Source organism: Rhinolophus ferrumequinum, chromosome X, assembly GCF_004115265.2.
Source record: "Rhinolophus ferrumequinum isolate MPI-CBG mRhiFer1 chromosome X, mRhiFer1_v1.p, whole genome shotgun sequence".
NCBI lineage: Eukaryota > Metazoa > Chordata > Mammalia > Chiroptera > Rhinolophidae > Rhinolophus > Rhinolophus ferrumequinum.
Window position 1 is genome coordinate 2,294,134 of NC_046284.1, and position 17,044 is coordinate 2,311,177.

The window sequence follows — 17,044 nt, forward strand, 5'->3', positions numbered from 1 at the left end:
ATCAATCTGGGGAGTACTCCATCTTAAGAATATTGTCTTCTGATCCATGAACATGGGTTATCTTTCCATTTATTTAGATAATTAATTCAATGATATTTTATAGTTTTTAGTGTATAAGTCTTATACTTGTTTTGTTATGTTTATTCCTAAGTGTTTTATTCTTATTGATGTTATTATAAATGAAATTGTTTTCTTTTTAATTTCACTTTCAAATTGTTAGTTGCTAGTGTATAGAAATACAACTGATTTTCATACATTGAACTTATATGCTGCAACTTTGCTGAACTTGTGTATTAGTTGTAATAGTTTTTTAGTAGATTTTCTACATGCAAGATAATGTCATCTGCTAACAGAGATAGTTTTTCTTCTTCCTTTCCAATCTGGATGACTTTTATATACATATTTTTCTTGCCTAAGAGCCCTGGCTAGAACCTCCAGGACAATGTTGAATAGAAGTGGCAAGAGTGGATACACTTGTCTTGTTTGTTCCTGATGTTAGGGCAAAAGTATTCTGCCTTTCACCACTAAGTATGATGTTAGTTGCAGGGTTTTCATAAATGCCCTTCATCAGGATGAGAAAGTTCCCTTCTATTCCTAGTTTCTTGATTGTTTTATCATTAAAGGATGTTGGATTTTGTCAAATGCTTTTTTCTGTGTCTATTGAGATAATTATGTGGTTCTTGTCCTTTATTCTACTGATCTGATATTATATCAATATTTAGATGTTAAAGAAAGCTTACATTTTTTTTTTCCAGATAGACCTTACTTGGTCATGGTGTATCATTCTTTTTATATGTTGTTGGATTCAGTTTGTCAGTATTATGTTGAAGATTCTCAAGTCTATATTCATGACATACTGGTCTGTAGTTTTCTTTTCTTGGGATGTCTTTGTATGGTTTTTGTGTCAGGGAAGTACTGGCCTCATATAATGAGTTGGGGAGTGTTCCCTCTGCTTGTTTTATGGAATAGTTCCTGAAAATCTGGTGTTATTTCTTCTTTAAATGTCTGGCAGAACTCACTAGTGAAGACATCTGGGCCTGGGCTTTTCTTTCTGGGAAGTTTTTAACTACTAACTTAATTTCCTGTTATAGGTCTGTAAAGATTTTCTATTTCTTCTTCAGTCAGTTTCGGTAGTTTTTGTCTTTCTAAGAACTTGCCCATTTCACCTAGGTTATCTAATTTGTTGGCATACAATTGTTTACAGTATTCCCTTATAACCCTTTCCTTCTGAAAGACTAGTAGTGATGCCTTCTCTTTTATTCCTAAAAAATTCCAGTAATTTGAATCTTCTTTTTTTTGTATAAAGTGTATGTAAAAGTTTGTTAGTATTTGTTGATCACTTCAAAGGACCAAAGTTTGGTTTCATTGATGTTCTCTATTGTTTTTCTATTCTCTATTTCATTAATTTCCACTCTAACCTTTAATATTTCTTTCCGCATGCTGGCTTTGGGTTTAATTTGCTTTTCCTTTTTTTCAAGGTCTTAAAGTATAAAACTAGGTTATTGAGATCTTTCTTCATATCTAATATAGGCATTTACAACTAGATTTCCCTCTAAGTACCCTTTAGCTGCATCCCATAGGTTTTGGTATGTCGTATCTTTGTTTTATTCATCTCAAAGTTTTCTTGTGATTTCTTCGTTGACTCATTTAATTAGGAGTGTTGTTTAATTTCCTCAGATTTGTGAATTTCCCAAATTTGTTTCTGTTATTGATTTCCTACTTAACTCCACTGTGGTTGGAAAAATACTTTGTATTATTTCAATCCTTTTAAATTTATTGATGCATGTTTTATGACCTAACGTATGATCTATCCTGGAGAATGGTCCATGTGCTCTTCAAAAGAACGTATATCCTGCTGTTGTCGGTTGGAGTATTCTCTAGATGCCTGTTAGGTCTAGTTAGTTTATAATATTGCTGAAGTCTTCTATGTATTTCCTTCCTGATCTGGTTGTGTCTAGTTGTTCTAACCATTATGAAAGTGGGGTATTGAAGTGTCCAAATATTATTGTTGATTTGTCTATTTTTCCCTTCATTTCTGTCAGTGTTTGCTTCAGTATTTTGGGGCTGTGTTGTTAGGTGCATAATTTTATAATTGTTATATCTTCCTGATGGGTTGATTGTTTTATCTGTATAAAATGTTCCTTTTTATTTCTATTAATAGTAACATTTTGTGATCTAAAGTGTATTTTGTTTGTATAGCCAGTTCAGCTCTTTTATGGTTGATGTTTGAGTGGTAGATCTTTTTTCCATCCTTTTACTTTCGACTTATTTGTATCTTTGAATCCATTATGTATCTTCTAGAGATAGCATAGACCTTGATTTTTGTGATTCAGCCTGACAATCTCTGCCTTTTGATTAGATTGTTTAATCCACTCACATTATGTTATTATTGATATCACTGGTTTTATGTTTTCAAGTTCATTTTTTCTTTTCTGTCATATCGTTTTGCTCATTATTCTTTTACTGCTTTCTTTTACATTAGGTGAATATGAATATTTTGTAGTGTAGCATATTAATTCCTTTAATGATTATTTCACTATACTTTGAGTTATTTTCTTAGTTATTGCTCCAGTGCTTATGCTAAACATCTTATCAGAATCTACTTCAGATTTATATTAACTTAATTCCAGTGAGATATAGAAACATTATTCCTATATAGCTCCGTTCTCTCTTTCCTTTTTTGTACCATTATTGTTATGCATATTAAATCAACATACATTGTATATTGTGTATAATATAGATAGCCCCAAAATACATTATTACAATTATTACTTTATATATTTTATGTCCTTTAAACAAACTGAGATGAAAGGAACTCAAATATATATTTACAGAATTTGTTCTTATTTACCATTTCTGGTTCTAATCTTTTGTTCCTGTAGATTCATGTTATCATGTGATGTCATTTTCTTACTCAAATCCAACTTTGCTCCCAGCCACCTCCTTTGTGCTGTTATTGTCAAATATATTACATTTCTATATGTTATAGGCCCATCAATATGATTATATACATATTATTTTATACAATTGCTTTTTAAGTCAGTTAAGAGAAGAAAGGAAAAGAAATATGCAATTAAACTCTTTTAGAATTACCTATGTAATACCTTTATTGGTACTCTTTGTTTTATTTTTTTGTGCAGATTCAAATTCCTGTCTGGTATCATTTGCTTTCAGTCTGAAGTTCTTTTAGTATTTCTTGTAAGGTAGAACTAAAAACAAATTCACTTGGCTTTTGTTTATCTGGAAATCTTTCTTTTTATTGCCTTCTTTTTGTGTCTTTTAAATTAAATGTATTAGGGCAACATTGGTTAATAAGATGATATAGGTTTCAAGTGTACAATTCTGTCACACACCATCTGTATGAATTGTGTGCATTTTTGAAAGAAAACTGCTGTCTATAAGATTCTTGGTTGATAGCACCTTTAGGCTTTAACTTCTTCAAACTCTTTCCCCAAATTAAGTCAGTCCCCTTAAGGAAGGCAGCATTCCTATGGCTGTTGCTATGTCCTGCCTCTCTCCCTGGGCAGAACCTCTGCACCACTGCTCAGGACCTGGAGTGTGGACAGCTCCCACTGCTCTGCGTGACATGTCTGTTCTATAAGTAGAGTTCTGGGCTAGGGCAGTAGGCGCTCTTTTTCTTGGCTTGCCTTTCCTGACATGGAACCTGCATCCTATGATTAGATGGGTCGGGGTAAGCAGGCCCCAGTATTACTGGCCTTCTGTAGCAGGGCAGAGCTTCCCCCTAAGCATGGGGCTTAGGTAGAAGAAGGGATCCCCAGACCTCGTTGCTGCTCTTGCCTGAAACAGAGCTTCAACATGGAGTTGTGGGGATGAAACAGAAGAAACCACAGTCATAGACTGGGAGCTGAGGGTTGAGGGGAGGGAACTGGTTGTGGCTCAAATGCCACAGACTCTTGCTGTCCTTACTGAGATTTAGTAGATTTCCTTGAATAATTGTTTATTTGCTCTATGCCCTTTGGGCAATTTCCAGAGATTTTTAATGGTTGTTTTTATAAATTCTATCAGTTGTGATTCTTTTGTTAGGTAGAGCCCACAAAGCTCCTCATGCTACCATTCTGAAAGGATGTCCCTCTTTATTTCTTGACCCAACATATCACATTCTGACCAGTTCTAAAATTTTCTGCCAATTCATGTCCTTTCCCGTGTGCTTTCGAAGAACACCATCCCTACTCTAATTCAGGCCCTTGCTATTTTTCTGGATGGTACACTATCTTTTTAACTTGTGCTCTAGCCTCCGGTTTCTCAATATTTCAGCTTGTTCTGCACATTCAACTTTTTAAAGCAGTACTTTGCTGATATCACTTTGTTTCTCAAACACCTTAAGAATTTTTATACTCCACTAACAAAATGAAGTTCCAACTTCTTGGATCTTTAACAATCCAGCTTCAACTTGTCTTTTCAATGGAATTTTCTGCTACTATCCTTCATCCCACCGGGACCACTCGCCATTCCTTGAATATGCCTACCAAGTTGTCATCTGTGCTTTGCTCCTACTATTCCATCTCTATCTGGAATGCCTGCATTTATCTCTATGAAAATCCTCCTTATTAGCCAAGGCCTGTTCAGCTATCGTCTTTTCACTCCAACCAGAACTGTGTTTCCCTTTCTTAATTACTCTGGTGTTTTAGACCATTTGTAAAGCACAGATCTCTTTATTTCTTATATTGGAGAAAACCATGCTTAGTCTCACCTTCCCCTCATACAAGACATTCTTCAAAGGCAGAGTCCATATACTACTCATCTTTCTGTTTTCCATGGTATCTAGTGGATAACACTTGCACATTTAAATTCATGAATGTGTCACATTTGGAGACACCAGTTGTTTGAAAAGATGATTTAATGTTATATAGCCTAGAGAAGGGTTTACTAGGTAGGCCTTTGAGGAGTAGTAGTTACTTACTCGTTCTTTTAACTGGATTACTTCCTTGTCTTTTTGTTGCTTCCACTGTCTAAACTTCTCAGCATCCTCTTTCATCTGACGCATTAATTGTACCCGCTGGTTTTTCATTACCTACAAAAACAACAACCAGTATCAGTATTAGTCATCTGCATTTATTCTAGGCTGATGTGCAGATAGATAGACTAACCATTAAGAAGAGAGAAAACCCAGCGCCAAGCAGAGAAGGCAGCCAATAGATTTTCTGATTAGGCTTGCAATACCCCTTCCAATGCTTGCACAGGATTTCCAAGGATAGACTACACAAATGAACACTGAAGAAATAAAAGCAAAAATGTGCCTACAAGCTAAATCCAGCCCTAAATTCATTTATTGTATAAAAATGAAATTTCAAGGAAATATGTATTATACTAAGCCTCAAGGACAAATCCACCTAGCAACCATTGTACCCTAAACGTTCCAGTGGCCCTGTAACCACTGCTTTGCAGATGTCAGAAATTGAACATTCAATACCTGGAATTTTCTGTAGGTGCCTGTCATTTGCAACTACTTCACGGAATTATTCCTCATGATCGTGGAAGGTGGTCAGGATATCAGCACTAAATATTAAGGTATTTTTGCCCTCTGGTTTCAGAGACTCTAACATTAAACCCTGAATGTCAAAGAAGGGTTTTGTGGTTCAGATCTAGATGACTACTAAAACAATGTCCCGCAAAAGGGATGTCTTTGGAGAGTCCCACACTTGAAATGATGACCCTGCCTGCTACTTTCTCACCTGAAAACTCCTCTGTAGTAAAATCCCTATGTTTGTAAGTTTCAGTAGGCTAAGTGCAAGAATGAGAGTTAAGTACCCGGATGTCCTGGTTCAATTTGGAGACGGTGTGCTCTGTGGATTCTTTCAGCTTCAGAAGTTTGGACTGTTCATTCAGTTTCTTCTTCAGATCAGCTATTTGACCCTCAAGCTCCTGGAGACGTTTGCGGCGGCGCTCACTCAACCTAAACACAGAGGCTGTCGGAATGAAGACTAGCGGCAGCAAAGCCTCACTTGCAAACACATAGGATTAGACTCCCAGGCTCACAACCCTGATCTATATAAAACGGGGGAGCAGTCAAACAGTCATCTTTAAATAGGAATACCACAATACAGTTGCCTCAGTGTACCACCCCCCGCCCCAGCACTCTGTTAAAAGGATGGTTCTTTGAAGCCATTTCTCTTCACTTGAGGTGTAAGGAATAATTCTGATGATTATTACACAAGTCTGAGGTCAAAAGTAAATGTTCATCATAACTTTTAAGAACGTGAACTTTAGACTCAGTAGACGGATATAAAGGAGTCACTGAGTAAAGAGAAGGTAGAATAGCCAATAAGGTAGAGGTCTGAGGGACAGGAGGATGTTCTGGTTACCTGTCTCAGCTTATTCTGAACTGACTGAGGAATGGTTAGACTGACTTTTCTTTTACTAGCCTGGGCATTCATTCTTTTCGCAAGCAAATTTACCCTCTCAGTTCAGGGACAAAGAAACTATTGGTGTTTGGTAGGCTGGATAATCTTTCAAAATCCAGTTCAAATGCTAACTTTGTAGAAAGCCTTCCTTGATCATGCTAGCCTAAACTGGTATCTCCTGCCTCTGAACTCTTAAAGCAATTACTGCCTAAGAAACTTATTGGGCTACTAATCATATGCTGGATTATGGCCTTCTTTTCCTGTCATGATGAGATGTTATTTAAAACTTCAAATACTTAACTTTTCTTTTGTGTAGGTCTCCCCTCCACAACTCAGTGTAAGTCTTGTGGGGGCAGGAAATGGCCCTTGCATGTCTCTATTTCCTCTACAGCTCCTCACACACAGTAGGAACTTGACATAATATTTATTGACTTTATTCTTACTTGGCTTGGTTGACATCCTTCTTTGTTGTCTGAAGTTCAAGAAGCAATTCTTCCTTTTCTTTTTGCAGATTGATGACTTCCAATTCGAGATTTTTAATGTTATCCTACAAATGTTATAGGTCAGAGAGAAAGAAGGCATTAAAGGCACAGGAAGAAAATCATTTCAACATTCCACGTCTTAAGGAAGTATGCATTCAATTTTACCACTTCAATCGCACGCTAAAAACTTTTGTACTTGATTTGATGAAGATTAATGTCATGCAGTGGGCAAAGTGTAGACTTGGAATCCCAAGACCTGGGTTTGAACCTTGGGTCCAGCACTTACCATCTACATACCTTAAGGAAAGTCACGTCATCTCTTTTAGCCTTAGTCTCTGTGCAGAACAGAGTTAACACAGCAGGCCTGAGACTACTATCCTTGAAAAGGCCTGCTTGCAAGACTGGCCTTGGCTCATGTCTGGACTTGGATTTGGGGAGGGTTCCCACCATTCCCTAGCTGACAAAAGTGGCTCACTGTGCCTAAACTGTGCAAACCATGTGACTGGCCAGGAACATGTATCTTCCTTCTGGGAGTCTAGAATTCGGGTATGTGCCAGGCGGAGAGTGCCCACCCGAATGACCCCCGCTAAAAACCCTGGGCTCCTAGGCTCAGGGGAACTTCCCTGACAGGCCACATGTCACACATGTTGTCACAGCCATTGCTGGAGAAATGAAGTACTACTTTGTGACTCCACTGGGAGAAGACTCTCGGAAGCTCACACGGGTTCCTTCAGACTTTGCCTCATGTGCCTTTTCCCTGTGCTGATTTTGTTCTATATCCTTTCACTGTGATAAATGTTAGCTGTGAGTAGGACTGTATGCTGAGTCCTGGGCGACCTCCTGGCAAGTTGTCGAACCTGGGGGTGGTCTTGGGGACCCCAAAGAGTTTCTCTATCTATGTAAATACTTAACATCATGATTTACCTCACAGGGTTGTTGGGAAGATCAAATAAGATAAAAAAGCAAAGACATTTTGTAAATTGAAAATTGCTGCACAAACATTCTTATATTCAGGACTTGTGTTCAATAGTAACTGTAGTTCTGTGTGTATTTAGGAAATGAATTTTAGAAACTGAAGTTTGGTAGTTTCCAAGAATGGGAAAGTCCAACGGATAGACTCCTTCCTGTTCTCATAACTGGAAAAGATGAAAGGAAACTGGCCGATGAGTGGTTGGCAGCCAAGAAGATTAGATGCAGGCCCTAGGCCATCTCAGTACTGAGATGACACACAGGCAGGGACAGGTTAGGTTGGGCTGCATCGGAGAAGCTTTCTAAATAGGCAGAGCTGTTGTCCACGAAATACACTGAGACACTTCAATATAACGAAAAAAACCCCAGTCTTGTTGCTCTACACTAACCCTGTGTATTTAAATAGACAATAAGTGTGTGTGTGTGTGTACTTCTAGAACTAACACATGAAAACATTCTTGTAAAAAAACCCCAGAAAATACATATAAAGGACAAATCCCTCTAACAGCCTTACCCCTGCCAAAATTCTAGTCCCCTCTCCAGAAGAAGCCACTGTTATCGGCTTGGTCCAGATCTTCCAGACATTTTTCTAGATGTGATCATATTCTAGACATTTACACATGTATGTAAATATGCAGTATATATAATTAATAAATAAACATATTGTAGCATTTGTCTAGAATATACAATAGAATATACGTAAATAGATATAAAAATAATATATACTCGACACACACACATAGAAATGTGCATATGTGTGTGTAGCTATGTGCATATGTGTGTGTATGAAAAATAAATAGGAGAACATTTTCTGTATATGTTATTCTGTAACCTGCCAGGTTTTTTACTTGGTCTTGGAAATTGATTTTACCAGTGCATATATAGCCCTAGCTCCTTCTGGGTTTCTTGCCATAATGAAATATTCTCACGCACATGTGCAAGGTTTTTCTAGGGTAGACACAAGTGAAATTACAGGATAACGGGGGTACACATTGTCAATTTTAATACATGCTGCCAAATTGTCCCCCACAGTGGCTCTTCCAATTTGCACTGTCGCTAACTCTGGGTGAGAGTACTTGTTTCCTCGTACCTTTGTCAACACCCGATATGATACCAATCGGCTGGGTAAAAAATAGTATCTCTTCATTATCGATGCCACATGCAGTCAATAATTATGTCACCAACGCCACAAAAGGAATTATTCAAATATGTGAGTCCTGGGCTATAACTCATGGTTACCTTCATTAATCAGAACCCATACCTCCTCAGATTTTTCTATGGCAAGGCTTCAGAGTGATAGGAAGAATACTGTTTAGGACAAAAAAATCACCTTTATTTCTTAGAAAAAGAGAGACAGTGATTTACATGTGATTAAAAAGTACTATTTACATTAAGAATTTATTTCTTCTTAGCTCTTAGGTTTGGGAGCTCAAGCATGTTTGATTTCAAGAGAAGAAAAGGACAAGGTATCTTACTACAGCTCTAGCTTATTACTAGCACCTCCCCATAAAGCTAGAGATACCCTGGGGGGACATATGCTCCCGTGTTTGTAGGCAAGAGTACAAGAGGAGAGAAACGATTTCTCAGCCTTACCATGAATCTTTTGTTTACCGTGGAAAGATCAAAATACATTCAACCTAAAAAAAGTTGCGTTTTATGTCCTATTAATGTGGAGGATTGAGCTACGTATTTAACTTGCTCCCTCTTGAAATCCTACTAAAATGACCCAAAAGAAGGGTATGAATCAACAAGGATGAAGAGAGCACTCAAAAGATACAAACAAACTTTTGGAAAAGGAAACTAGGTGGGTAAGTGGTAACTGACTTAGCTGAGTGGAATAAGCTAAACTATGACTCCTACAGGACAAATGGCAAGAAGAAACAAGCCAATTTATACCGTGGGACCACAGGCCTCTGTGGACTCAGACAGCAGACACAGTGGAAGGCAAGGCTAAAGTGTCTTACTGCTGGTAGAGGATTAAATGAAAGTCTGTATATGACTGGGGAGATTCCAGCTCCCTTATTTTCTCTGGGCTACCACCACTCTGCGCACATAACTCCAAACGGGAGAATAAATGAGTTCTTCATTGGAAACCAACCAACCCATGAGAAACCCATGCATACAGAACTTTCCATTGGCTTTTAGTGCATCACTGTTAAATATAAATGGACAGCCAGAGATCACTGGAAATTTGAGGTATGTTTCTTACCTGAAAGAAAGACCAAAACATACTAAAGGAAGGAATCTGGAGGAAACAGAGGCAGGGCAGGAAGAAAAAAACCTCAACAAAATTTAATTTCTATCCTTAGAGATGAGCGCTGTATCCATGAAAAAAAGAACAGGAGGCTAGTAAAGAAATAATACAAGAAAACTTCCCACTAAAGGAGAACACAAATTTCTAGATTGAAAGGACATACCAAGCACCAAGCACAATAAATGAGAAAAGACCCATACCAAGGCACATCACTGTGAAATTAAATGACACTTGGGGACAAAGAAAAGATCCTGAAAGTTTCCAGACGAAAAAAAATATAGGTCGAATAAAAAGAATCCGCTGAAGCAACAAGTATAAGAACAACAAAAGGCTATTTGCAGGCATGCAGTTGTTTAAAACATTTTCTTTTCATGTACATTCTCAGAAAGCTATTAGGATTTCACTCCACCAACACAGATGGGTATCCCAAGAACAAGGAAGATACAAAATCTATTTGAACACAGACATGAGAAGTGAAGCAGCTTCCCAGGACAATGGTCCCAGAGTGATGGCTGGGCAGGGGACCTAGAGAAAGCAAAGCAGGACAGAACATTCCAGGAGGGTTGCCTTCAAGAAAGAAATAGCCTGATAAATTACCTGGTATGTTTGACCATGTTGAGAGGAGTTTTACAATTCTGTCAAGAAGTTTGGAGATAAATTATTGACAGGTACATAGAAGACTAAGTAAATGAAAAAAGTGAGATTACTAACTCTAGGAAATACAGAAAGTTGTACAAGAAAGGAAATGGAATCATATTATATACTACACACTATGTGGCTCCGCTGCACAACATATTTACATAATCATAAAAATTTAAACACTAAATACTCATTTAGTCAAACATTGTGCAATAACCATTTTGAAAGATGGAGGTGAAGAAGTGTGCATGGGTGGTTGTATAAGAGACCTATATTTCCATCTTCCACAGTGGGAAGTCAATTGATGATGTTTAAGTATTTTAAATGAACATAATTATACTACCGACTTTTATTGAGAAATAAGGAGGTAAATGTCAGAAGGAACAGCTTAGAAAGAAATCCTGCCATTTGCAATAACATGGATGAAGCTGGAGGGCATGATGCAAAGTGAAATCAGCCAGAGAAAGACAAATATTGCATGGTGTCACTTACCTATAGAATGTAATTGTTTTTAAAAAGTCAGACTCATAGAAATATGGAATAGAATGGCGGTTGCCAGGGGCAAGAGGGGGGACGAAAAGGGAGTGATATTGGTCAACGGGTACAAGCATCCAGTTATAAGACGAGTAAGTTCTGCGGAGCTAGTGTATAGCACGGTGACTGTAGTTAAGAATACTGGATTGTATACTTGAAATTTGCTACGAGAGTATATATCAAGCATTCTCACAATAAAAAGGTAACTTTGTAAAGTGGGAAAAAAAGAGAAACGGCTTAAACAACTTAAAATTATAAGCCTAGGGAACGGGGGAGAAGGTAGATTGCTTTAGTTTTCTGAGTACTGTACTATTTGACTTTTACAAATGATATACATGCATTTGTTTGACATAAATAAAACTTAACTTTTAAAAAAGTTAAATAAGGCTGGGATAATAAAAAGGCAATACAACCTCTGTTGGCAACTCAATTATTGTTTTGGAAGCAACCTTTTTCCTAGGGGGAAAAAGTGGCAAAAATCATTTAGTAGAAACACGTTTCAAGTTTTTCTTCTGAAAATGTAGGGGAGCTGGTGGTACACACGCATGCATATTCTAGGGATTTCCTGACGCCAGCATGTAGGACTTCGGGGGTGGCAGGATGGAGCTGAATGGAAAAACAATGCACCCTTCCTCCTGCCAGGCCTGCTAACATCCCTCCATGGATGGGGGAGATGGGGCTACAAGGCAAAATAAGGTCTGGAGCCAGCGGAGCATTGTGGGTAACCCAAAGGCCAAAGGCTTGTCCTTCCTTAAGTAACGACATATCATATTAATTAGCAGGGACCACTAGAATCCCCACTGGGAAGAACAGTGACGTGATCTCTATGACAAGTCTCATAACTGACACTAACTCAGAACATCTACTAAGACATATACCTTTCTCAGAAGGCCAGCATGCTTATCTGAGAATTTCTCCAAGTAGGGACAATTTTAATGATAACATTATCAAACTATTCATGAAACCTATTGCAGAAGGTAAGGTATTAGATTCAATGAACCAAAAGTATGGGTTCCCTATCCTGAATGTATTCTTTCTTTTAACCAACAGTACAACTCCAGCTGAACTACGCACATTACGTTGTGCTGTCATCGTCAGAAACAGTGTGCCTGTTTTCTTCCCTTATGATTGAAGAGGGATGGGAGACATTACCAAAAGCTGCCATAGGAAAGACTTTACCTGGTACTGGAACTGAATGGGCTGCAGCTGGCTGTCACTCTGGGTCATCTTCCTGGCTAGGGCCTCTTTCAGGGCCAGGGCTTTATTCAACTCAACCAGCTCCTTAGACATCTGAGCTTGACGGAGAGCATGTTGCGTGGTGAAGGCAGCCGAAGACCTGCTGCTCTCTGGACTGGTTTCCACTTGCTGGAAAAGATCAGGAAACGAGCGACTGGAGCCCCTTCGGTCCAGCTTCAGCACGTCCCACAGCTCTTCTCCGTTCCCAGACCTCTGTCCCTTTAGAACGGTGGCTTCTCACACATTCACTTCAAACATCTGAAGTAAATTGACCTAGCTGATTTCCCTACGCTCACAAGCACCTTATTTCTTTATCGCCTTTAACTGACCTGTTAGAGCGAACTAAGTTTCTTGTTCTTTTCTTTATTGCTCTGGTTAACTTTTCTCACTTTGCCTCATTCTCAGGGGTCCTTAGAGGATAGAGGGTCTGGAAATGGTACTTTAGGAATGGTGGAAATGGAGAAGAAGCTTCATTTATTCTCAGAGCTGACCTCTGACACCGATTTATGTCCACCATCGTTCTTCTTCCAGAATATGAAAACTACCAGTATATAATTGCTTTAGGGAGAAAAAGCTGTGTCAAGCAAACCATTGTCCAGCTTTTCATTTGGACTTTGCCCGATGACCTTTAGCCAACATCTAATACATTTGATCTATTCTTGCAACTTGAACACTCAAAATATTTGCCTTGGTTCTTTTAGCTCCTAACCATCCCATCCATAGAAAAGTACGCTGAGAAGAAAAGTTTCTCGTTCATTTCTCCTCTAGTGCTTTTTAGACCTTGCCATAATTTCCTAATTTGTTCCCTTCCTCACGTTAACTGGCTAGACAGCTGATGCAGAATTCTAGCATCTCACAAGAAATCAGTTAGCCAGACTGCAAATATGGAAGGTGACATCCCTGAGAAGCCCTGCCATCCCTTCCCAGTTTACCATTAGAGACAGAGTCTATCCAAGTTAGGGATTTTACAAAGCTGAGGTTTACACTCAAGATTTCGGGATTTCCAAGGCATTCTGTGGAGGATGGGAGCAATCAGGGCTTGTCTTCCCCAGCTGAGTGATAAATTACAGGAAATGGCAGTTAAAGCTCCCGGTTCTACACAAAGGGGCCAGTTACTTACAGCTTCCGGTTCCACTGCAGTATCAATGGCTGCAGCCATGCAAGCAACAGTTTCATCCTGCAATGACAAGTGATGTTTCAGTTTAGGAAAAGATTCTGAACTGAAGCTTACCAATGGATTGGATACTGGGTATTTCATTTTTTTTTTCAAGATAAGAGAGACCATTTACGGTGCTGGGCTCATTTGTAGTCACATACACTCCAAGAGCCACATTTCCATTTCCCACCTCTCAGGAGTTTGTCTTCTTTATAAAGGTTGATTGTGCAGTCTATGTAAAAAACACAGTCATGAGGCAACTGACATACTTATTGCACCTCTCCTGCTTGGCCAGAGATTACTGGGCCAGACTGAAACGCTTAGCCCTTCCAACAGGCCAAACTTTAACCCACTTTCTAGACTCCATCCTTTCTTTTTATGTTTTTACTCCTAAATCTACTTCCGTAATGTCCAGGCCTCACCAGTTTTCATGGACACACCATCCTAAGAACAGACATATCAAATAAAGGCGATGCAGCAGAAAAGGGAACAGAATAAAGGGTTATTTTTGATTTTTATTTTACAGTCGGTCAAGGTAGCAAGAGCCGACCCTATAAGGAAATAAATGCCAAAGGTGGATACCCCAGGAAAATGTTCTCATGAAGCCAGACAAACATAATGCAGCCTCCGTCCCTCTTATATTTAAGAACTGAGCATATGTCGCTACTCCAGGCAGTGGTTATTCGGAGGGAAAGGGCAGGCACTGATTCCCTCCCAGAGAAGGGCACCTTCCTTTCTTGGGCATTGGAACAACTACCAGAAGGGAAATCTAAAACCACTTACTAGGACTAATTTGTTTATAGGCCAGCATATGCGCAAGCTCTGTTCTCCCCACTGAAATTTAGACTTCATTTGGCAATTGCAACACGGATTACCACTTCTGTTTAAGTGACTGTGTAAAGCCCTGGGAAGAAAGGATTATTTCCAGGAAGTCACACGATTAAGGGGGTCATAGGTCATAGAAAGAGCTATTGGCTCAATAGCAAGGAAAGAATTTAGGGCTAGCACAAGGAGTCTCTGCACCAGCCCAATGAAATGGTACATAGCTGTTGAAACTTAAATCTCAGTACCTTTAAGGTAAGGAGTGAAGAGGCCCTTAGTAAGTGCTGTTTGTAAAGCACTTCCCTTATTTTGCCCAGAAATTCTCAACTAGTGAGACTCAAAGAGAATTCAAAGGAAGCTCCAATGTTCCAACATCTTTTCTCATCATGCTTTACAGTACTGGTGATTCTTTAAGGGCAGAACATATTAAATCCTTAAAAAAAAAACCCAAAACAGAGCACTTCAATATATTATAGGCTAATAGTTACCTTTCCTGCTATCCTGTGTTTTAAGTTTCAGCAAAAGGACTAGTTATAGACCCACCCTAGATTAGTAGGGCCTATAACACTGGCTTTTGGAGACTTTTTCTAGTAACTTCCAGATGGTCAGGATCAAAGTAGATGGGTTATCCCTTAAAGAAGACATGTTGTTACTATGGATTTACCTTTTGGCCCAATGACACTTCACAATGCTAAAGTTTCAGCTTTGGTGACTTGTTCTACATAATCCTAAATGTAAATGTATAACAATAAGATTTATTTCAGTCTAACCACCCCTTTCTCCTTCATTCTATGGCTACAACTGAGAACCTTTTGTAAGGTAAAAATACCTGATTTGCGAAGTTGATGGTCAGGGGAACAAGGCTAGGGTACATTGAGCTACAATACCCAGCAATACCTTCCAAAACAAAATTTGTGCTTGTAGGATATAGGCAACGCCATTACTAGGCATACAAAGTGTTTTTTATGGAACTGGTCTTGGAGGAGGGAATCAAAACACACAAAAAATTGATTTTGTGGGAACTGAAAGGACTGCATGAATTTCCTCACAGGTAACTGTAACAAGGAGGTTTGCTTGAATTATATTTTAAAGGAAAAAATGGTACAGTTTAGTGCTTACAGCCCCAGGAGGAAGATCTGAGAACAATGGTTGCCTTCATAACTGAACAGGGGGTGTTCACCCGCCACTTAAAATGAAAATAGTTTTAATCCGGAACGAAGGGCACAAGCACTTACATTTTAAACATTTTGTCTTCACTGTAGTGAGTCTTAATAAAAGCCACAGGATACATTGTTTTGTATTTCCAAAAAAATATGTAGCTGGGAGGGTCTCCAAACAATAGGTATGAGAACTCTCATTCAAGAGTCCAGCAGGAGCCATGGGTGCAAGGGCCTATTCTGCCTAACTGTGACAAAGGATGGAAGCCAGGGACTTTATCAGCTAGTGGCAGTCTTTAGCGCCCTCCCGCTGCATGGCCAAAAGAATTTCAGTGGCAGACACAGCGATTGTACAGAGTTCTCTGAGCCAGCCACCACTCGCAACTTCCTCTATATCCATACTGGGCACCAGTCATAGTGCCAGTTGCTCACCGAGGATGTGCCTTCTCTTATTTTATTAACTTGGGTCTGTGGGTTTCCTTGTTCACCTTTCCCATGTGACTCGAAGCCCCAGAAATAAGGTGGTGTGGTCGTATACAATAAACAATGGAGCCCTGAATCACTCTTCTGATCTTAGAGGCTTTGGCTCCAGTAGGGTTCTGCAGCCTGGATTATTTTAGTTTGGAGGCAGCTCGCACAAGGTGTTCATCCATCAGATGTTTCAGCTATTTTGAAGTGGAATTGTACATGCTGAAATAGAACCTTGAGATGGCCATTCTCTGGCAGGTACTCTATATGCTCACTGTGTTCTAAACTTGCACACCTCTCTGCTTTTGCATATACCTTTTCCTCTCTAGACTGTCCTTTCCCTTTTGTCTGTGTAGCCTTCCTGAATTTTCTAGGCAGTCATCACCCCTTCCTTGTGCTCCTACCACACTTTGCTCAAATTGCTATTGTAAGAGGATCAAAACAGACACAAGAGCCTTCCTAGTTTTCCTTGCCTCCTTTCCCTTTGCCTCTTGTTTGCTCCTGTCCCACTTGTGAGCCGTGACCAACTCACAAACTACAAGGCTGGCAAGAACAACTCTTGAAAATAATTGATAGTTAGTGGGGTGGCACTGCACGGATGTTCCCGAGCAAGAGCCGTGAAAATGGTGACAGCCTTCCTGCCAAAGTTTCACGGCAATTAACAACGAAATCTGCTACCTGAGCCAAACTGCAGGTAACCACCTGAGTCAAAGCACGACTGGAGCACGACGGGCACTCTCTGAGTGCATTAGCTGGATAACTAATCTCGATTTGAGTCACTTATTTTCTTTGGATATTGATGCAGTACTTAGCATGGGTAATAGTTAGTGAGTGACAGACCAGGGTCTGTCTGGCTTCGGAGCCCAGGTTCTCTATTATTGTGGCCTGTTTGCTGGATACTGTCATCTTGAACTGCTCACGAAGTTTCGTGTAGTACTACTTACTTTAAAACATTGCTTTCCAGT

General features: G+C 39.3%; 1 protein-coding gene across 6 annotated transcripts in view; it reads right to left on the bottom strand.

Annotated features, from left to right (window-relative positions):
- Window positions 1-17,044, bottom strand: part of KIF4A (kinesin family member 4A) — a 91,902-nt gene that overhangs the window by 31,961 nt on the left and 42,897 nt on the right. For all 6 annotated transcript variants that reach the window (XM_033113369.1, XM_033113395.1, XM_033113386.1 and 3 more), the window contains exons 14-18: window positions 13,597-13,653; window positions 12,420-12,605; window positions 6,806-6,909; window positions 5,770-5,914; window positions 4,922-5,032 (exon numbers count right to left, since the gene is read on the bottom strand). In XM_033113369.1, coding sequence (XP_032969260.1) covers window positions 4,922-5,032; window positions 5,770-5,914; window positions 6,806-6,909; window positions 12,420-12,605; window positions 13,597-13,653 — 603 coding nt within the window. The remainder of the gene's footprint in view (window positions 1-4,921; window positions 5,033-5,769; window positions 5,915-6,805; window positions 6,910-12,419; window positions 12,606-13,596; window positions 13,654-17,044) is intronic.